This window comes from Pygoscelis adeliae, unplaced genomic scaffold (assembly GCF_000699105.1).
Source record: "Pygoscelis adeliae isolate BGI_AS28 unplaced genomic scaffold, ASM69910v1 Scaffold13, whole genome shotgun sequence".
Classification (NCBI taxonomy): Eukaryota; Metazoa; Chordata; class Aves; order Sphenisciformes; family Spheniscidae; genus Pygoscelis; species Pygoscelis adeliae.
The window spans coordinates 3,910,348-3,933,180 of record NW_008824499.1 but is presented as its reverse complement, the minus strand read 5'-3'; the positions used below and the strand labels follow the sequence as shown (position 1 = coordinate 3,933,180).

The 22,833-nt window shown below is 37.5% G+C and overlaps 1 protein-coding gene across 1 annotated transcript in view; it reads left to right on the top strand.

Annotated features, from left to right (window-relative positions):
- Nucleotides 1-497: 497 nt before the first annotated feature.
- Nucleotides 498-22,833, top strand: part of ASB7 (ankyrin repeat and SOCS box containing 7) — a 28,722-nt gene continuing 6,386 nt past the window's right edge. Inside the window, exons 1-4 of the mRNA XM_009321469.1 lie at nucleotides 498-539; nucleotides 6,075-6,173; nucleotides 9,335-9,589; nucleotides 16,827-17,432. Of these exons, the coding sequence (XP_009319744.1) occupies nucleotides 9,385-9,589; nucleotides 16,827-17,432 (811 nt within the window). The 5' untranslated portion in view covers nucleotides 498-539; nucleotides 6,075-6,173; nucleotides 9,335-9,384. The remainder of the gene's footprint in view (nucleotides 540-6,074; nucleotides 6,174-9,334; nucleotides 9,590-16,826; nucleotides 17,433-22,833) is intronic.

Below are 22,833 nucleotides of genomic sequence, written 5' to 3'. Positions count from 1 at the left end.
CCTGGCTCGCCTTCCCCGCCGCCGGGCCTTGAAACTCTGAGCCGGGGCTCGGTCGGCTTTTCTCTTTTTGTGTGCGCTTGACGGTTCCTGAAGCGTGAACTCCTGCAAGGGAGTGATTTTAATTTCCCAGCAGCTCTGCTTTCTGGGTTACTTCCTGTCCCATTCTTTAGTAGTTATCTTTTACTTCAGTTCCCTGGAGGAGCTGGCTTGACAGGGTAGCGGTCCTGCCTCCTGCCGTTATTGTCCCTCCAACTCTTTCCTATCCTGAGAGAGCGCCCTTCTTTTCGAGTTGAGATCCCGATTTAGGTAAATAACCCTTTCCTTCCTAATTTTTGAAGGCTCTTCCTATTTCGACCTGCTATTGCTTTGGTGTTAACCATTTTTGTTCTCCATTTCTCTCTTTTATGTCATTGCGTGGCTCAGTTCTACTTTTATTTTTTAGGTTTAAGCTGCCTTAAAGGAGAATTAAAAATTGTGACTCCAGAGAACAAAATAAGACAGAAGAGAGAAAACAGCACTCAAAAAACCCCCCCAGAAAGGTGATAATTCATGTAGACTCTCAAAATCATCCTAGACACATGGTTTGGCTGGGACTGGGGCCTCTTGTTGTGTTTTTGATGGATTTGAATAGGTAGCATTAGATTTCTTTGTTCTCTTAAAACCTACTTGCTATTGAGCTTTAAAAGTTTGAAAGCGCTGAAGCCCATTTGAAGTACGGTTCCTCTTTCTTCTTGTAGCGCTTTGTCATTTTCTAATTTTAATCTGCAAACATTATTTTGATTATGAGTTGCTACTTAATGGCTTTTTGTGTCTCCTCATCTCAGGAATGTCACTTAACTACCGAGAGCGTAGTAATTTTACAAGGGTCTTTTCTTAAAGCCTTTTCACAAATTTATGGGTGCGACACTGGATTTGTTTCTGCTCTGATTCTAAAATCTTTATTGGAGTAGGTTGTGGTAATTGCATTATGTTGGTTTAGTCGTACCTAACTTTTGCATGGGTCGGGTTTTTTCTATTGTAACGGAGCTGTAAAAATTGAAATTAATTTAATTGGATGGTGTTTGTTTACAAGTACTTTCTTTTTGGGTTGAGATCACAGAAGAAGATAATGCTGTTAGGTGCTTAAGGGAAAAAATGAAAGGAGTCATCGAAAACTGAATCCTGCTGGTAGGAGGAGGGTTTGGTTTCAGGGGGAGAGTAGTTCATAGGGAGAATTGCTTGTTTTACGTGGTAAGATGAAGAGATGGGATCTAGAAAGAGAGAGTGGGGGGGTGAATGATGTCAGTCAGCCTTTTTCTGCATCCTACTGTTAGTGTGCTCCAAATAATGGAGTTTCTGCGCCTTCTTTTAATGCAGAGTCTGTCTTGAATCCATTCTAATCCATTTCAAATGTAGATGATTTCGTGTTATTTTGGCAAATGTATCCTCTATATAGGTCCCCTTTGTCGTGTTTTCAGAGAAGTCATTGACTGTACCGGAATGTTTTTCATTGTCAGCAATAAATTATTTTTTAGCATTAGTTTGCAGGGGAAAGAGCAGTACCCGTTGCTAACAATTTTGGTCAAGGGTGGATCATTTTTCTAATACAGGTGTTACTAGCATATGATAAAAAGTAGCTGCTACATGTCAAAGATTAAGTAGACAACCCCCCATAACACAAGGGCAACAAATTCTGAGATGCATTTTGAAAGTACAAATATTCCATGTTATTTTGATAGCCTGCTGCAAAACCATGAGTAATAGTGGAACATGTGGACATGCCCAGTGTGATTGCAGGAGGGGGTTTTGTGCTAATAGGCAAGACAGATATGCATTAGTACAAGGTTACCAGTGTAGTTATGGCACACCTGTTTCATCAGAAGCTGGTTTATTGTAACACCCTCTTTACAACCCATCTGATGCATCTAATGGTGGGGCTTGCATTAATGTAGCTACTCCAACAGGACACCTCTTGGTGCCGATAAGTCGTAAGATCTTTGGGATTTTTTCACGGAAGGAAACATAAGTTTTCATTTGATTTGTGAAACTCCTTCCTAATGTGAAATGCCAGTACAGCAAAGTTTGATTCAGATGCAGAGACTGGAATTGAGTTCACAGGAATCAGGGAATTAACTTCTGGCAGAAATTTGCACGTGGTCAAAACAAGGAACAAAGATAAACGATGTGCTGAAGTCCTGCTCTTGATCTCTGGAAGAAATGCAGCATATTGCAAATGTAGCTAGCCCCTTAGATAAAGTTACACATCCCTTTTCTTTTTTTTTAATCTTCAGGCTGTATACTCATTTTTGTTTGGTTTTGCCTTATTGTGAATTCTAAACTCTTAAAGGAAATGTGCTGACTGAGAAGCTGTTTTCCGTTGTTCCAGCATTTGCTTACAGAATGATACTATCGCAGTGAAAAACTTGCTTTATCCACCAAAGTCATCCAGTGAATTCTGTCCACTTGGATTCTTTTAGGCTATATTAAAAAGAAATACAGAGCAAATGTAAGTCTTCCAGAGATTGTTGAATGGAATAAACTCTATAAGCGGCACTCTTTTTGTTCACCAGCTGTGCTACGGGTGTTAGGGCTGAAGTGACTGCTTTACTGTGGTTTGAACTAGCCCTTGTTTTCTGCTTCTGTCATCCTATGAAATATTGGTGTTTGGATTCTTTAATGATAGCAAGTCATGTTAAAATACATAAATCCTATACATTGACACTTCTACGAATTATTACTTACTTTTAAGGCTAAGCTTTCATCTGACTTTTACTGTTTAAAACTTAGTAACAGGACCACTGTAAGTTAGGAGAGAGATTCTATTTTATGATTGGTACAAGAGGATCTCCAAGCATGCTGCAGAGCACAAGCTCCCTGCAGTTTGTCAGCGCGCATCTTGAGGGAGGAGAGTTGTGGCTGTGCGAACTGATGCAGCATTCTCTACTGAAAAAGATCCATAAGGCCTTGCTTTAGCACTAGCATTAAGATCCTTGATTTGGAAGGATTTACAGTATTTTCTTCACGGGGCTCCACTTACGGTTAAGGTTGCCAATGTACAGGTGGGAATTTTGAGGATGGTTAATAGCTGATGCATTACCAGTGCTTTCTGAAGGTGAGGTCTCTTCTTTTGCTCTTCAGTTTGCAGGCCTGAAGTTACTTGAGCTGGGTGATTTCACTAATTCTCCATCAGGCCCAAAAGTCAGCCCTCACAACCTCTCTGTGAAATGGATAATAGTTGGTAAAATGATACCTCTGTACTTTAGTTTCAGCCACCTGCAGAATGTAACCACACAACAGCTGCTTATTAGTATATAACAACACCAGTCAGCATCATACAGTGCTATAAACACCCGAAGTTGATGGAGGACTTTTAGATTAACTCTTTTAGTTATTTTAAATTTAGTAAGTCCAAGCTACGAGATGGCATTACAGAAGCTCTGACAAGAAATGTGTAACTTTTAATGACCGCTCATGAAAAGCGAAGGCTTCTTTCCTTTCAAGTAGCAGTTCCTCTGTGGTATTTTGGATTCATGCACTGTTAACTCATTGCTTTCAGACCCAGCAATTAGCATGTGTTGCTTGGTGATTTTCATCTCAGCCACTTGGATACCTCACTTGATGTCTGTCTGGGATGTAGCATAGAACATCTAGCAGAAAATATATTCAGGATTATAAGGCTCTGTGAAATTTTAGTATTTCACATGTTATTTGCAAACTTTACAATTGTGATATGAGAACACAAATAATAACATGATTGTTTGCCTTACTCTCTTGTCTGAAGAGCTCCTGAAATAGGAAGCTGGGAGACATACGAAGATGATAGTCGCATTTAGTTTCTTTGTCAAACACATATTGACCATTTTTAAAATGCCATTTGAGTGAGAACACATTTAGCTTGTTCAAGTTTTGAAATGGGTGGGAGAAGTGGGTTCTGAGAATAATGAATGCTAATGTGATTATCCTTATTCCACAGGGCTTTCTTTTTTTTGTTGTTGTTTATTTGATTTAAATGTCTTGGAATAGTTCAACCACAGACAACTAGGATTGAGACTGATTAGGTCTATGCTAGATATTAAATGTCATGTGTAATGGTACACTTTCCTTGTTGTATAGAGTTGGGCTAACATCAGTAAATTATGGTCCTTATTCTGCTCTCAGATATGTAATCTTAGGGCTTCGGAATCGGGTCTGTCTGTTAGGCCATCTGAATGAGCAAAATACTATATTATAAGGTATTGCTTTTAGTACCAACCTTGAACTTTCTGTAGAGTAAATATATATGCATATGTCGGAATTAATTTTCCACATGATGTTTGCAATGACTTTAATGAAGTGACACATTGATGTAGAAAAGTCTAAGATTCTAAGATCTCTTTGACAATGTGAGACATTATCAATAGATAATGATGTTTGTCTTTTTTTTTAGTGTGCTACTTCTACTACAATTATTAGTGTTTTAAGCAAACTTTGTTAAGTCATTGAGTAAGTAAGCTTTACTTTCACTAAATATGTCTTCTTTTTATTAAAGTTGCAGATCCTACTCTTGCCATATGCAGCTAATTTTCCTTTGGGGGGAAAAAAGCTTGTTACTTTTTTAGTGGAGCAATCTGTTACCTTGTCTGTAGTCTGTGAAGTCAGTGCAATTCTAATTTGCATCAGCTAATAAAAAATGTGTGGGTTTTAAAGTGAAAATCATGCAAGAAAAAGGTGAACTAACCACCGATCATCTATGCAAAAAAAACAAGGCTAGAAATGTGATCAAATTAGGTCATGGCAGTGCAATTTTGTGCAGGGCTGTGAGCATATCTGCAGACCTTGTATGTTTTATCTTGGGAAGCAAAGCTCTTGGAAAATGTGCATAAGAGGGATGAAGAGAGCTTTTTTTCATCCTCCTTTTCTGAGCTATCGTCGGGAAAGCAAGATTTTGTGTTGCATTAAGTGACATAAATTTTAACTTAAGCTAAAAGCTGCACAGTTCCTATAATTGTTCTGGTTCAACTCATTTGCAGAAGAAACAAGTCACAGTTAGTTTTGTGTGGTCTGCTATACCATGAAGTAATTAATGCTTTTATTATTTATTATATTATTGCAGTGCTTACACATGATAAGGGGTCCTGTCATGAGAAGCTTGCAGCCAAAGTGAACGGAAGGTCAGACAGGTGTACAAAGAATTAATGAAATAACATTGATGAGTACAGGCTCTCAACAGTGCTGTAAGAAATGGTCAAATGTTGAGACTGATCTTGCTAACTGCATATGACAATGAAGGAGGTTAAGGAGGGCTAGTCTGAAGGAGGAAACTGGACAGGGATTGTAACTGGTGTTCAGTGAACTTTGATACTGAAAGGATAGTTGTTATGTATGAAGAAAAGGGTAAAGATTTTTGAGGTGGTGGTATTGCTTGTATTGTGAAGGTATCTTTACCTGTTTGTGAAACGCAACGTGTGTTAGCCTGATCCGCCATGTGGGGGAGACACGACTATCTGGTGGTGCTAGAAGTCCAGTTGAAGGACAGAGAAGTCAATGCCCTGTGTTGTCAGGTTTTGTCCTTTAGATAGGGAAGCATAGATGGGATGGAGATTTTAAAAACAAACAAACAAAAAAACCCAAATCAAACAAAAAACAGCAACCAAAAAACCCCCAAACAAACAAACCCACAAAAATGGGTTGGGAGGAACTAAATAGATTCTGAAGGTTTTTCCTGGCATCGGACTCCCACAGGGAGATGTTGAGCAGTCGGGCAGAAATACCTACTGTAACCCTTTGCATTCCATTCTTATTCCGTGGCAGGAGCAGATATGCATAATCCTTAGAGAAGAGTTTAGACCATTTCCTCAAGGTTTACTCCAGAGAGGAAGTGCATCTTGTTTCTCTTGTTTTCCATAAAATATTCTCTGTAGCCTTTTCCTCGACTGGCAGAAGCCAACTCTCCCCACCCCAACCTCTGGAGGACTGTCTGATAATGAAAGAAAACACACTTCAGGGCCTCCTCTGGCAACTGCATTAAAATGTAGCATTCTAGCACAGGTACAAAGTAAAAGTAAGTAAACCTCTCTCACTCTTTGCAACTAATAAGAAATATCATTTTTTTTAAGGGATAGCAGGTTGTTTGACACACATGGGCACACAAGATTATGAATAGTGAAGACAATGAAGAGTGGGACATCCATCGAAGAGTAGCAACCTCTTATAAGGTAATTCAGGAACACATTGAATTTATCCTGTTGCAAAATCAATTAAGTAGTAGTTGTCCTCCATTTTCGTGGCACTATACAATCATTATAACCAGGAATGTATAGGTACATTTTTTCCCCCCTCTGCTTCATTTAATTTTTTTACTTGCATGGAGAAAGCCAATACGTAGCAATCCAAATGCATACTGTGTTCTGAATGAGATTGATTACAGTTGCAAAACATTAAATATTAAATGCCAAATGGCTAATGACTTCCAGTAGTCCTCCTTTCCTTCTCCAAAGATTGATGCTGTAAATGGGGATTTGCAAACGGGAATTTTAAATGATCTATGGAGCAGAAGTGAAAAATGTTTTCAAAGCTGGTGTGTACCTAGAACTATCCTGAAACCTTTAATGTTGCAGTTAAGTATTCTTGCAATTTGAATTTCATTGCTTGCCATAGGGGTGAGATAGAAGAGTAGATATGTACAGAAACTGCGCAAGTGATAAAAGGAGCTGCTTATGCCTGACTTTGTCTTCTGCTTTGTATGTTTTAGTACTTACGTACTTTAGTACTAGCTAATTTGAATAAGCTCTGCTAGTCACATGCAACATATGGGGCCAGTGCCAACTTTTTATAATGCTGCATTACAAATATACCCACCAGCTGAGAAGTGTGATATAAAGAGCTTTGCTTTTTCTTAACCAACTGTGTTCATAGATAGTTGCAGGGGGGGTACTGCTGGCCCCTTAAATGAGAAATCCCATTTCGCTTCATCTGTTTAGTCGTCCTAGCTCTTTCTGTAGCATTTTGAGCAACTAGTTTGACCTTAATATTCAGGATCATGTGAGATCTTTGCAAGAAGGGACTGTGAAAATGGCGGTAGAAAGTTTGTTTATATTAACTTTTGATCAGATATTCTCAGTTTGAGAGAAAAGTTTTCGTATCTTGTTTTTGTATACATACAGAAAGTAGGGCTAAAGGGGCATGCTCTGATTTTTTTTTTTTTGAAGGCTCTCCCCTTGACTCATACTTATTATCAGTTAGATTCTACTATTGGTTTTCACCTGTAAATCCAAAGAAGTATCTTGTTCTTGTAGTTGTAATTTCATTAAACCTGCTATTAGTGGTGTGATCCAGAATGAAGTCAAGCTCACTGTCTTATAGGTGAGCACGTTCTGAAGTGCTAATTGGAGTCTAGAAAAGAGCTTAGCAAAAGCTTATTAGAGTCAATAGAAGTACTTCCATTGTCATCAGATTAACCAAGTTTGATTTTTGGAATATGCTGCAAAAGCTGAACTATTGAGTTAGCAGTTGCCGGTTTGTAAATCCCCTTTTCTTCCAGTGTCAGATAATGGAGTTCATACTGTAAAACAAAACAAAGCCAGTACCTAAGCCATGTATAACCTATCGAGCTAAAAAGTCTTCTTTCATAACCCTATGCTGAAATAGTGATTGTTGCCATACCTGGTAAGTTGAAGCATTTATAAATTTCAAAGACAGGCATTTGCTGTATGTAATTTCCATATTTGCAATGTAAGTAGGGTCATTGTAGCAACCTGTTAATTATGAGTTTACATCTCTCCAAGAAGCAGATAAATAACTTCTTTGCAATGGGCACAACTAGGTTATGGTAGAGTGAATAGATAGCTATGCCTTTATCTGGAAAGATGGCTGTGATTGTTGATTTCACTTTTCTCGTGTGTGTGTATATCTAGACCACAGGAAAACAAGTGCCTGGTGGGATATGGGGAGTTGATTTCAGTGTCTTTTGAATGACCTATGAATCATGAGGATCTGGAAATCCTTATGATATTTACGTAAAAGAAGGTTTAGGTGATGATGTGGGTTGACATCCTAATAAAACAAGGTTGATGTAAGTTTTAAGTTTTGCTTAAAATTCATTTTCATCTTTAGAACTTTTCCTTGTAATTTAACTTTACAGGAGTTTAAACACATTTTTCTTTCTCTTTTTTTACCTTCTAGTTCTGTGTTAATATCCATTGCAACAGTTTTTGAATATTTTCTGAGACTCCTATTGCTCAGCATTACCTTTCTAATACCCTGCTTATATTCTCTTTCTTCTGATATTCCTTTCCATTCTAGGAATACCTGTTAATGGGATATGATACAGAATGTATGTGAAAATGTAAACACTTAACAGACTTTGTGTACTGTGGAAGAATCCATAAATACCTGTATTTTTCTCTTGTCCCCGGCTGGGTAGCAAGTAGAACTGCAGATGAGTACTTTTCAAAGAGAGCATGGAGTATAGCACTTCTTTCTTTCCCAATGTGTCTAGGCTTTTTTACAGTGGCTATTTTAGATAGCCTTTTGGCCCAGCTCTCATATGGTGTATCAAGGTAATTATAAATTGGATTGTTCTGGTATATGTTCTCATAGTGTTTGACAGGGCTATATTAACTGCACTTATGTGTTTTCAGGTCTCATATTATCGTCTTTGTGTTTGATTTTTGGAATATAGAGGTTCTTTGCAGTCCTTATATACTAATAAGGAAGTCCACAAGCCAAAATACAGACAGTAGACTCTAATTGGAAAAAAAAAAGGAAGAGAGAAAGAGGGGAAAAAAGGAGATTAAAGTTTTCAGTTTTAACATTAATGTTACTAATATTCATGTGCAGTAGGTCACAGGAAAAGATTATATTAGTAAGATGAAACTATTTTCACTGAAGCTTAGAGGTGATACATTTCTAGAAAAAAAAAAAAGAATAATATCATAGTTCAGTTGCTCTAGCAATGCAGTGCTGTTTCATGCAACAGTTTGGATCATCAATTTAACCAGTATCTCTGGAGTTAGTGATATTAATTAACCATGCTGTGATTTTTAAGTGAATGTTGGGTTCTGGAGATTTTTCATTTTGCTTATCGCTCAGGTGCTTTAATTGTGGACTGTTGTTTGATGCTGTCATTTCTTAAGAAAATGCTTACTATTTATAATGTGCAAGTGTCCTTTTCTTTTGCAATTCAGTGATGTGAACCATGTACTATGATTTTGCTAGCAACAGTGAGATTGTTTGATTTTTATCCTGTGTATAAGATGACTTCGCTCTGCATATACAGAGTAAATCTTAGCATTGCTTTTCATTAGTACTGACTTTTTTCTAGATATCTCTTTCCTGGTCCCAATTCTAATTTATTCGTGCTTTACATTGATTCAAGGTGACTAGTGTGACCTCATGACACTTCTGTAAAAGCCAGATTCAGCTAGGATGTTACACCATCACTGTCGGAGAAACCCTGAACTACAGGAAGAGTTGCAGATTCAGGCTGCAGTTGCTGCTGGCGATGTTCACACCGTGCGCAAGATGCTGGAGCAAGGCTATTCTCCAAATGGTCGAGATGCCAACGGCTGGACCTTGCTTCATTTCTCTGCAGCAAGAGGGTTATGTGTCCGTGTTTTTCTTGAACATGGAGGTGAGTTGCCTAGAGAGAAAAATCTTGATATCCATCTCACAGCTTTCTATCCCAATTTCCAATGTAGGGCTTTCCAGCACTGGTTAGGTATCAGACTACTTCTGATTTTTTTTTTTTCCCCTTTCTTTGGAGTAGTACTTCTTCTTGAACATGGAGGTGAGTTGCCTAGAGAGAAAAATCTTGATATCCATCTCACAGCTTTCTATCCCAATTTCCAATGTAGGGCTTTCCAGCACTGGTTAGGTATCAGACTACTTCTGATTTTTTTTTTTTCCCCTTTCTTTGGAGTAGTACTTCATCTCTGTTTACTTCTGATGCATGCTCTGTGAATGAGGTAATAGATTAGCTTTATATCTTAATACCTTCTTCCACCCCCCCCCCCTGAATTGCTTAGGAATTGTTAAAAGAATGAATAAGCATTATGAAAATAGGGCAGAAGGACTCATTATAAGATCAAATGTACTCATAACGCTCACTGTAGGCTTTTCTTCTCTGTTAGGCAGTATTATTAGAGGAAGGCAGCTCCTTGAATTGAAATCCTAGGGATGTTTGTTTCATAATTCTCAAGCAAGTTAACAAGTCACATTAAAGACTAAGTTTCCATATAGGCTTTAACAGAGTCTGCTAGACTTTATGAAAACTGTACTCTTTGTGCAAGGACTTTAGTGTCAGCTAGTCCAGTTGAGTTTACACCTCTCCTGCATCCATCCGTAGTGAAGCTTTATTTCAAGAACTGATTGAGTTTTGTTGGTTTAAGTGATATACTCGCTTGGGTGATGATGATTACCCCTCAAATGGTACAGTTAGAATTTCTTTGTGCTATATCTTATTTCAAGGCCACCTAAAGTTTTAGAAATGGATAGTCAATCTTTTAATGTGATACTGGAGAAGAAAAATAAAAATCAGTAGATGTTCTCCACGTTCTGATTAGTGCTCTTAAAGAACAGCATCCTCTATTCTAGCGCTGTTCTTATCAAATAAACTATGAACTAAGATGTTTTCAGTCCCAAGGAGACTGAAATTATCTTTTTGATGCTTTACGTATCTGAGGCCATATGGGCACTTTATGTGTCGCAGTATTTGTCAGATGTATGGATCACCCTTAAAACTGAATGGCATTAATAGGCTGTGGTATTTGCACAATTAGTGGTATGTTCCTTAAGAGCAGTAGTGAAATACAGCCTGAAGAACTGGACCCTGTTGATATACCCATTACAGATTCTAACCATATAATATTGGCAAACCCTTGTGTCCTGATTGGAAGGGGGGAAAAAGCTACTAAATTGCAGTAATAAATAGCTTTAAATTCTACTTTTTAAATGTAATATATGTGGATAATCTCAGGCCTTCAGTTTGATAATTCAAATTTTTTAGGCTGTAAGTCTCAAAATGTGTTGGTTTTAGCTCTGTAAACTTGAAGATGATCTTAAAAAAAACCAAACCCAAAACCCTTATGTATTCCGATGTATTTTCATTGTATAGGTTTTGATATTAAATAGCTGCTGATGCAGTGTTTTGTTTTTATTTTTATTGTTACTCTTTCCTATACGAAGTACCAGCTTAATGTGATGCCTCGTGAAAACTGCCTGTAATGAAACACCCTTGTTCTGGAAGCGGTATAGCGTTTAATCACCAGGACTAGAAAGTTGAGTAACAAATAGTGTGAGGGTTAGTCATCTACAGCAGCTTTCCTGTAGCTGAGCCTTGCTTCAGAAAACTGGCACTGTTTTGTGCCTTGCCTTGTTTTTCCCTTTAAACAGAGGCATAAAAGATAATGAGTATTTAAAACATAGTAATGTCACAAATGAGCTATTAAGCAGTGAATGAGCTGACTCTTAAAAGCCGAGTTAATCATGCCTGCCTCATTAGTGAGAGGTTTGCGTCTACCTTTCTTCACACAGTCTCCACCTTTCTCCCTCTCAAGAAGTGGATTATTTTGATATTGGCGCTTAATCCCTGTGGACCAAAATGATACTGGGGTGAAGGAACAAGTCATTTTCTGGTGTGAATCTTGTGGTAAACAGAGTATTGAACTGACTATATGTGTTAGTAATAAAGAAGACAGCGAGAGGGAGTGGATGGAGTTCTGGAGGAGAGAGGGAACTGAGATGTTATTGGGAGGGAAGGGGCAGCTGGTGATAGTTGTGGCTGCCTAGAGGGATGATGAAGCTTAGCAGAGCTGGAAATATTTTCATAGTGCAGGAATGGGAAAACCACACTGGGCTGTTGCTGAGGGTAGAGTTGCTGTACCTCAGATCTGAGATGCTGGAAGACTACTGACGTAGTCTTGTGTGGTAGCGGGATGGAGATGGAGTTTGGGTTATAAAGGCTGAGAAGGAATCTCGTCACTGACCTGGAAATAAAAGGTAGCTTCTTATGGGAGTCATGACCTGGCCGCCTCCTGCTTTTGTTTTTTTTCTTCTCTTCCATCATTGCTCACCAGCAAAGAAAAGAGCCAGAGGACAGCATTGTGCGTGCAGATTGGCTGATTTGAGTGGAGGTGGTGGAACAGGAGGAAGCTTTTTATTATCTGCTGAGCAAGGAGACACAGATAGATGGGGAAAACGCATAAAAAAACAGTCCAGACTAAAGGATGAAGCCAGCAGAAATACCAACTAGATACAGAGGTAATAGGTCAGATAATAAATATTCTTTAGCAAGTGATGAAATGCAGGAAGTTGATCAGAACCATGGAGAAACTTAGTTTTCATAAAAAATAGTGAATTTTACTTTCTTGGCGTATTTGTCTCATTTTAATACAGTGAAGATTCTATGAAGCCAGCTCTTTCCATCCATAGAAATAATCTAGAGCCACGAAGCTCGACAGGAGAGCAACACAAAAGTAGGGAGTATAGTTTTCAGTAATCTTGGATTTTTGTGTAACAAGCCTTTTTTCCCCCCTTTACTGTACTTTTTTTTTATTTTCAAAATAACATATTGAGACAGACAGTCCAGCGCTGGACAAGAACTATGTTTTATTAATCCCCAACCACCACTGTTAACGTTACAATGAGCTAAAGTCTTGAAAGTGTGTAATTGTTAGCTGTCCCTTGGCGATATCTTCTCAAAACTAATTAAGCAGGACAGTTTCTGGTTACTCGTATTAAAGTGAAGAAATGATTCACTAAAGCTCCTAGAAATTGAAGAATAACAGAAAGAAGTAGCCAAACAGATGTATGTATTTATTTTTAGTCTTGGCTGCAAGGTATCTAAATTTTAGTAAGGTCACACAGAATCCGGGAGAAACTAGAGAATGGCAAATGCTCATCCCCCTAAACCAGCTCATGAAGTGTTTCTGTGTCTGAACAGTAATGCTTTCCTGGAGGTCTTTTGTATCAATGTTGTCCTAGAAAATTCAAAACAGAAGCTATATGTAGCCATGTCTCTAAACCTTGTGGTCAGAATTAAGCCCTAGTTGGGGGAAGTAAGCTTGAAATAAAGGAAGTACTTTATGAAACCAGAAGCATTGCTTTCTTGGCTTCCCAAATTAGACTGTGATAGAGTCATCTAATGAAGGTGTCAAGAAAGAAGGGAAACTGTCCCACTGAGCAGTAAATTGAAACTCTAAAATATTAGACTCTTGTTTAGGAATCTATATAGCCTCTATACAGTATTAGAAAAGAATTTCATTAACAGTAGGGTTTAAATGACTAGTTTAGGTGCCCAACTTTAACATGAAATAAAATAATCTGAATATCATTCAGTGTTGCAAATTTTCAATCTCAAGTGAGCTTGATTGAGGTAATTTGGTACCCTTGATAAGCAGTTCAAGGTTTATGCCATTGTATTATGCCTTATATTTAAGAACATTACAAGTGACCAAATGCAGCTGTTGATGTTTCTAGATTCTGCTCTCCCCAAATTAATGGGAAGCTTGAAAAGAAATAATTGTTTGACAATCAGGGTGGAGGCAAGATAAAGAAATGCTGGCAAGTGCTGGCTTCATCCCTTCCTAGTTAAATATGCTTGTACCAGGTACTTTTTTTTTACCTCTCTGCAGATTCTGAAAGGTAAGCTGAGAATCATTCCCAATTAATTTCTACCTTGCTTATGTTCCAGGGAGAGAGAGTTACTTTACAGCATGATACCAATACTGAAGCCTTTTGAAAAACAAACAAACAAAAACCCCCACAACAACCCAAGTGCTTAAGGCAACATCAGCTTTGTAGCATTACTTTTACTAACACAGGGACCCAATGGATGGGAATTGTATGCAACATAATGCAAGTCCAACTTCTGCTGAAAGCCCTTGTGAAGTTCAAGAGTTTTCCAGGAGATGGCAGCAAAACATTGACTGAATAGCAACAGACAATGTTTTGGTCTTGTTAAAATTGTTTACCTAATCAAGGGGGAGACTGGTACTAGTAGCTCACTAGAAGCCCATAATCTTAATGGGAATTACAATATTTATATCATGAGGTTTTGCTACCGGGTTGACTTTTGGAAGGTTAGTTGTTTGTGTTGCTTGGTTGCCCAACTGAGAGGCTTTTTTCCTATTCTTGTTGAGACAGTTCTCTTATATGACTTAGTAATTTTTTTCTAGTTCACTTTAGTGGTCAAAAGCAATGAAATTTTGGAAGGAGGGAAGGCCTGGAAAAGTAAAAGGCATCCTTCTTTTTCAAGTAAATTGTTGGATTTGGATTACAACTTGTGTAAGAATGCATATAAATGCACACACAAAAGTTGGGGCATATCTAACTGAATTTGGAAATCGCATAGACTAAACTGGCTAGCGGCAGTATCCTGCACCTCAGTTGGGAGGTAGAAATGATTGACTTGCATGCCCTATGCAGCATGGAAGAGAGAATGCACAAAATGAATTTCTTTTTTTAAACTTTGTTTTGTGGAAATGGCCCTGGCTGCTGTCTCCTTTCCATTATGTCCATCTTTCTCCCTAATTCTGCCTCTCAGAATGTGTCATCCCTCTGCATCTTAATTCTCATGCTTATGCTACTCACTTTATTTATCACCAGTCAGGAGATGAATAGTCTGAGCAGTGCAAAGAAAGAGACCCTGGGAGCAGCAAACATCACTGGGAAATACTATCTTTGTCTTTAATGACTTTGTGGGTTGTACTGATTCTTTGCTGTATTTTGGACATCATCATAGTGCAGGTTAGGAACCACCTATTCAGTCACTGACTTCATTTTCCTGCCAGCCTGAGGATGCTTCGGCAATTACTTTAACCCAGGTTAGTGTAACTTTACAGGGCACTGAAACTTCTGCTTTTCACAGACGACTAGGAAGGCTGTCACTTTTAAGGGACTAAACTTTCCTTAATCTTTCCCTCGTTATTTCTAGGTTCCTATTCTATACACTAGAGGCAATTCTCACATTTTATTTCTCTGTGTAGTCAGGCTGCATTAGTTTGTGCGTTGGATTTTTTTTGTTTGTTTGTTTTCCTCCCCTCAGTCTAAATTTAAAAAAAAACTTTAAAGTTGCTGGATCACCTTTGCAGCTGTATTCTGTTATTCTTTCTTGCCGGTCCTTTTATTTTGGTATGATGTCTATCTCTGTGTGTTATCTGAACGTGGTCACAGTAGGTCCGTATTGGGAAACTTATTCCTATTGTTTTGTGTTATCACCTTTGTGTGTTCGGATGTGTTCAGACTAAACTAGCTTGCAATTTATATTGTATTGTGAACTTAACTTACAGCAGGTCTGAATTTTGAGATGCAAATTGGTGTCTCCCACCCTCTTCCCCTCTCCTGTTTGAGTGTGATGGCAACCGAGCAGAAAACTCTGCCTTCTCTATGTGGTACAGGAGAGCAAGTGCTTCTCTTGAGCAATGTGTGTGAGCACTGGGTGTTCATAGCCTTCGGCCAAGTTTGTTTTAAACCTGTGCAGTCACAATATCCTTTTTTTTTTACTTTTTTTCTTTTTTCTTTTTTTTCCTTGGCCTTTTTTCTTTTTTTTTTTGGCCTTTTTGCTTTTTTCCTTTTCCTCTAGACCACTGCTACTTTCCTTCTAAACACAGTATGTATAGATGAGGAAATTACAAAGAATTCAATGTGCCAGGATGCAAGACAGGGCTGTCAAGGTTATGGAAGGTGGACGGACACCCTTATGCTTGTCTGCACTTAGAGGTGATGTGCTTTTTGCACAAATGTATGATAACAGAGCAGACGACAACAACACAAGCAACTGTGAAGGACAGACCCCAGCAGTTGTTTCAATAGATACACGGGAGTATCGAAAATGTGTCAGCTTAAGGCTAGTGTCTTCTGCAGATAGTATCTCTCTTTACCAGCTAGGAGACTTAGGTTAGGAAAGTGCATCAGACTTCCAAACTGTAGTTTGTAGCTTTTAGCGTCTGACAGGCAGCATCTATGGATGGTGGAAGGAGAAATCTCACAGCCTGACTTGTTCTCTAGCTGAGAAATGGTAATGAGGCAGGCGCCTTTCCTTCGGTAATTAATTTGGTACATGGGAATAGTCACTTGCTTTAGAAGTCTGAGGAAATTAAATTAATTAAATTGATTCGATTATTTTAATTTTTAAATTCATAAATCATATTGAGTTTTCGTGCTATGTTGGGGGGGGAATAATCTGTGTAATCACTTGTATTCTGCACTGAAATTTTTCCTGACTCCTTCCATAAGTGGATGCTTACATTCTTGTAAAATCTTAAATTTTTGTAAAACTACAAATTCAGAACAGATTCATCATCTATAAAACCAGACTTTATCAAGATAATCTAAAATAACATATATCCTACATGGTTTGGAAATCCTGCAGACCACAGAGAAACATTTTACCTAATACAGTATTACACCCTAAGAACAATACAATCCTGCCAGACCACAAAACATCCGCAATTTGGGACAGCAGATGTTTCTACACATGCTTCTTTTTAAGACCAAGAAGCAACACAAGGGAAAATAAAAAAGTTGAACATTGAGAAAGAAATGTAATATTGTAGAGCTGGAGGAAAACTGGATGGACAGAGAGATTTGAGTAATTAGCCTAAGAGTGCTAGGAAGACGTGGAAAACTATTTGTCAAATGGAAACATATGTATATGAAAGAAGTAATCTTTTTTGTGTAACTCTTTCTTAAATATAATTAACTTTTTCTTAAAAATAGCGTGTTCATGAAAGCAAGAATTAGTTTGAAGTACGAAAAATCCTGTCATGCTATGCCTGAAAAGCCTAACATTCAACCGTTTCATTATTTCTTTGCAGCACTGGATTACTGTAATGCCTTCTAATTACTTTTTAATTTTATTTTAACTTCAGCTGATCCCACAGTTAAGGACTTAATTGGAGGCTTCACTGCTCTGCATTATGCAGCCATGCATGGCCGAGCGAGGATTGCACGCTTGATGTTGGAATCTGAATATAGAAGTGACATTATTAATGCAAAAAGCAACGATGGTTGGACTCCCCTCCATGTAGCAGCCCACTACGGCAGAGACTCATTTGTCAGACTCCTGTTGGAGTTCAAGGCTGAGGTTGATCCACTCAGTGATAAAGGTACTACACCGCTTCAGCTGGCCATTATCCGAGAGAGGTCAAGCTGTGTGAAAATCCTTCTGGATCACAATGCCAACATCGACATTCAAAATGGTTTCCTGTTACGATACGCTGTGATCAAAAGCAATCACTCTTACTGCCGAATGTTCCTTCAGAGAGGGGCGGATACAAACTTGGGTCGCTTGGAAGATGGACAGACACCCTTACACTTGTCTGCTCTTAGAGATGATGTGCTTTGTGCACAAATGTTGTATAATTATGGAGCAGACACTAACACAAGGAACTATGAAGGACAGACCCCACTGGCTGTTTCAATAAGTATTTCTGGAAGTAGCCGACCCTGTCTGGATTTCTTACAAGAAGTGACAAGTATGTATGTAAGAGAAGTTAATCACAGGACACAGTGTCCTCTAAAAGCCTTCTTTGAATTTAGCCCCAGAAAAAAATGCTTCCCCTCTGCCCCTTGATGCTATTTAAATGCACTAGAAAGTTTCTGGGAAGGTGAAGGGATTGTGATACTGGGAATCTCTTACTCGGCAAAGGTGCTAATGTTAAGTATATTTTATTTAAATTAGTTTTGTTTAAATATCTACAGGAAGCATTCATTTTTAGAAAAGTGAACTGTAAAATCTCATTTTATTAATGGCCTTAGCACATAAGATTTTTGGGTTTTGTTTTGTTGTTTGTTTGTTTTCTTTAGTGTCTTTTGCTTTTTTTTTTAATTGCCATGCAAATACTCTGCAGTTGCTGGCTTTTGCACCTGGCACTATGACTGGGGTAGAAAAGACCTTCTGCTGCTTTGTGTTCTCCCACATTCTCTCCTTCTCTCTCCTACACCAGACAACAAAATGGCATAGTTTACTCGTGCAACTTGAAGGGGTTTCATGTGCTGTGTAGCTTTGATTTGATTTTGTTGAAGTATGAAAGAGACTTGAACTTGTCATGACTTCTGATATTTAAAAAAAGTATTAGGCTCCTAATATTCTGGTCACTTTTAACTATCAGTTTTTGGTGTACTAGATCTACTGAAAGTGTTTTCTTCCTCTCTCATTCAACACTGAATGCTACAATAGTGTTTCATAATTATAGTATTGCCTAAAGCATTTAGGAATTGCTGATTAGCAATTAGCAGGAGTTTGCTAATTCAAACACGTTAAGATGGCCTGATAAATTACTATCTAACTAGGATGATCTTTGCACTACAAAGGATGGGGTGTTTCATATATCCTTTTTTCCCCTACAGTTTCTTTTATTTTTTTGGATGTGGTAGTTTTTAATGAGAATTAAGCACTCTATATACTCTGCAAAGAAACTGAAATTTAGTGTGGACTGGGGGTGAATTAGCTGAGATCTGTTGTTAGTAGCTGACACAAATAAGCATTTGGAATTTCATTTTTGTCTTCATGATTTGTGGTGTTATTTTTGCTTTTATCTGAAATCTAAAGAGAATTTTTGGAAAGGGGGGAAGTTGATAATAAGAAATACAAGCAACTAATAGATTTTGTTTTAATTTGCCTACCCCTTCTCATTCAAACGCTTTTCTTTCTGGTTTCCTTTTTGGAAGCCTCTCACTATATAGTAGCACCGTCAGGGCTGTTACTAGATTATATAATACCCAGACTTGCAATTTTTCACAGTCTTAGAAAGTACTGGTGAGCATGAAGGCTTAGACTGCTTAAGTGTTTCCTCAACGTCTAAAGACTAATTCAGAAAGTTGGAAAACGGTACTGCAACTTACTTTTAGGTTGCAGATTCCATACCTTAAGGGTTTAATATTAAGTGAGACATAAATTCTGCTACAAAAAAGTAGCTTAAATTTGTGGCCAGTGTAGTAGTGTTGGAGCTATCCCAGTTTTGTGCTGATGGAGGGAGAACTGGGAAAGCAGGGAGAACTAGTGCTGACAAAAACACTTCAACTTTGTGCTTCTTAGGAAAATTATTATGAATATACGTTTACAAACAGCTATAAACAGACTCTGCTGCCCTTGTTATAAATATCCAAACACTGTCGTGTCTTCCACGGTTTTCATGAATAATCACTTTAATAAGATGGTGTAGGAGAGATGAAACGGATAAAGAGCGAGCTGGGATTTTGGTAGTGGAGTTTCCAGTTAGATCAGACTGTGTACAGGGAATTGTTGAGATCTCGCACTGTAGCACTTCGGGGAAATCTTGTTTCTGAGTCTATTGCAATGTGTATTTACTAGAAGAAAAATTTGCAAAATTTTTAGAGAATTCTTCTAGTGGGAGTCTTCCTGAAATTATCTCTTGCGGTTGGTAACAGTGCCTTGGTTGTAGGGCATAACAGGAATTTCTAGTTTGTTTATTTGAACATTATACTAAATGCTTAATATAGAAATCCATAGCTGTAAGTTTTATATGTGCATCCAAAGATTTGAAGAGTATGTTTGATAGTAAAACAGGAATTAGTTTTTACTTTTGCAGTAGATTAAAACTTTTGAGCTTAAAGATTAATATATGTGAATTATGAATGTTATCAAACCGATCTTTGTCTTCAAGTGAAAGCGGTTGCATGCTTCATATAAAGGGGATGCTCTTTAGCAGTCTACATGTAAGATGTAAGTAGCTTTTTTTTTTTAATACTCAGAAAACATATTTGTACAGTTTCAGTTCCTCAGAAAACATCATATGTGAATTTGTTTTGGTAGGTATTGTAATCGATGGTAATCGCAGCCCTTAGCCCAGGTCCCTGGTTTTGAATAACAGGCACGAAACCAAGCTCTCAGAAATACTCAGTATTGGCCCTGAGAGTCTGCAAGAAGATATTGGATTTTGGGTTTTGACCCTGAAGGTCTGATATTTTTCCTGGTTACAGGTAGGGATTCCTTTGCTCCTAGAATAACTCCAAGAGGAAGGAAGTTATTCTGTAGTTGTGTCTCAATATTTAAGCACGAAGCAGGCAGTTAGGAACAACGAAGTGTCTCATCGTGTGGTTGCCATTGACTTGGTGTTTAGATGGTCACTCATGTCTTCCCTCCTGTCCCCCCTCTTTTTGACAATACGAAAATGAGTAAAGTCTCCCTGTGAAAAAACAACACTGAAGATGAAAATTACTCAATGATTTTATTAATCACCTTCCTTATCTGTATTACACTCCAGAAAATTTTTATTGGCAACACCATAGTACCTGAGATCATCTGATAAAGAGTTGTTTTGGAGCACTTCAAGTATAATGCTTCAGTTTTATGAGATCTGAATCTGCCTTTTCAGGAGTGTCAGTGGGTTAAGCTTGGGATACACTAATGCAAAATTAAAATAGAGATGCATGTATATAATATATGTGAAGACAGAGATACATATAGACATTCACTTTTTTATTTTTTTTGGTAGTGTATATGTCTACAGAATTAACATGTGCAATTACAGTCCTGGATGGAATGATTTATGTTGAAGCTGAAGTTGAATGGGATTTGAGAATACTAAAACTTATAAAGAGAATGCTGGAGGTAGGAAAAAATGCAAGTATTAGAAAAATACTTAAAAGTTTAAATAAACTTTAAGATACTAGAAATTCAATTACGATGTCAAAAAGGGGAATAAAAAAAACTTGAACCCTTCCCCCTCCCCATAGGTCTCATTTAATTTAATCACTGTTCAGATAATGTAGCAGACAAGAGAGTCTATGACTCGCTATGCAAGTTGCTTGTCTGTGTCGAGGCAAATAGCTAAGTAAATGGATATGACCATGGTAGTGTAATATGGCATGTATGTTAACAGGTATCAAAGAACTAATTTCAGATCTGGAACAAGATCTAAAGGCCACCAGATGAATTAAACTACAAATATTTCATCTGCATTCTTTTTTTTTTTGATTTTTCAAAGAGCAAATCTTTGGCTTTGACTAGAGAGTACAATTTTGTGTTCAGATTTATATAGCACTGTAAATGTGCAGAAAAACTTAGACAAAAGTCCTATTAAGGAAATCCTTATACATTCTTTGTCTCTATCCCTTTGCTAAGTAAAGATAACTTTTCACTAGGCCTTTTTTTTTACTGGAAGAACATTTAAAAAAGGGTCTCTGCATAGTTTAAACTTTTATGAATACAGAAGTGTCATAGTGAATTAAGTAGATTTCTACATATTTCATAACGTGGATAATTTCAAAGGAAACAGCGTCTTCATGTTTGTTATAACATAGAAGACCTTTACTGGAATTGCAAGCTCTGTCTGCTTCCTTGGGTGCTGCTGGAAATCTTGCACTAATGAATGTGGTCTGCTTTGTCATCCAGAGTTACGCAGGGAACTAGAGTAAGAGGGTTATTTTATAGTTTTCGTTTTAGCTGGATCAGTGATAAGCAGATACCATCTGAATCATGATTACTTTCTGCAGATTGCATGTACCTATTTGTTAAAGACCAGTATAGTTTTTGATACCTTTATAAAGACATAGCCCAATTTCTTTCTTTCTAGAAAGAGGGAAGGTACCTTTCAAATAACTGTTTAACTCAACTCAGAATTGCCTAGTGTGATATTGAAAAATGTAGCTACTAAATCAGAGTGCAGTTGACTGTTTATATTAAGCAGTTGAATCATTTTTATATATCTATATACAGAGGTATACTTTGGAAGAGTTTTTTTAAGAGGTCTATGTAAAAAAAAAATATATATATATTTTTACATGTGACATGTAAGGTAGAGCCTCCCTGCGCTCCCATTTGCACACCTATGCTGTACTCTGTTATAATGTAAAAAGAGTAACAATGCCTCTTAAGCCTGTCTATGTTCAGAGCATCTTACTTAATGTCTCCTAAAAATAGATAAACATTATGGTCTTGAATTTTGTAGCTGAATTTCTGTAGCAATTTCAGTAAGACTGAATTTACAGAAATGTTACAAAATATTTTAAAAAAATCTTACACAAGCATATTCAAATCTTAATTTCATTGCTAAATACACCTGTTATACTTAACATTGAGCTTTACTGGCATTCTGCTTTTCCATATATAAATTTTCAGTCCAAAATACACTCCTTCTTGGTACATATTTTCTGTGCCAGAAATACTGAAATTTAATAGACATCTAAAACTCATTGTGGAGAATTATTTTTCAAAGAGCAACAAAAACATGCTTCCAGCTCAAGTATTCTAACAGAGGCATACTGAACACAAAATTATACTAGAACTTTTAAAATAACTTGTATGATATCCAGTTAAAAAGAATTAAAAGTGCTCTTTGTCCTGTTGAGCTAGATACTGATTCAAGGAGTTTGTTGACTTTCTCAATGAACGCTGGCATTCTCTTTGTCTCTAAATTCAGCCCTGCATGTCTTATATTAATATTTCAAACCTCTACATTCTTGATATTAGCTTTTTCTGGCATTTTGAATGCTGGAAAACCAAAAACCCTCTCGTTATTCTGCTACTGTTAGACCTACTCCTGTTGCAATGAACAGCTGAATTCCCGTTCAGCTCAGCAACAGCCATTTGCTAGGTGCTCGCATCCTTTCAGTATGATCCTGTTTGCTTGTGCATCCTCGTCAGTGTGTTTCTCGGCTGGTGGGTGTGAGTTTCCAGTTGATAAGTTCAATTACCTTTTTTAATCCCCTCCCCCCCAAGCCAACAAAATTGTAACTAAATTTAATTGCTGGCAGTAGCTGAGTTCCTTCACAGTTATGAAATAAGGGATGGATTTAACAGTTAGCTGTGGATATAAATACTTATTCTGATACTCTAGAGGAACTGAGCTGCTGCCAGCCATACGTCAGCCTGTTTTCAACTTTTTTTTTTTCAATGTTTCACAAAACTTTTAT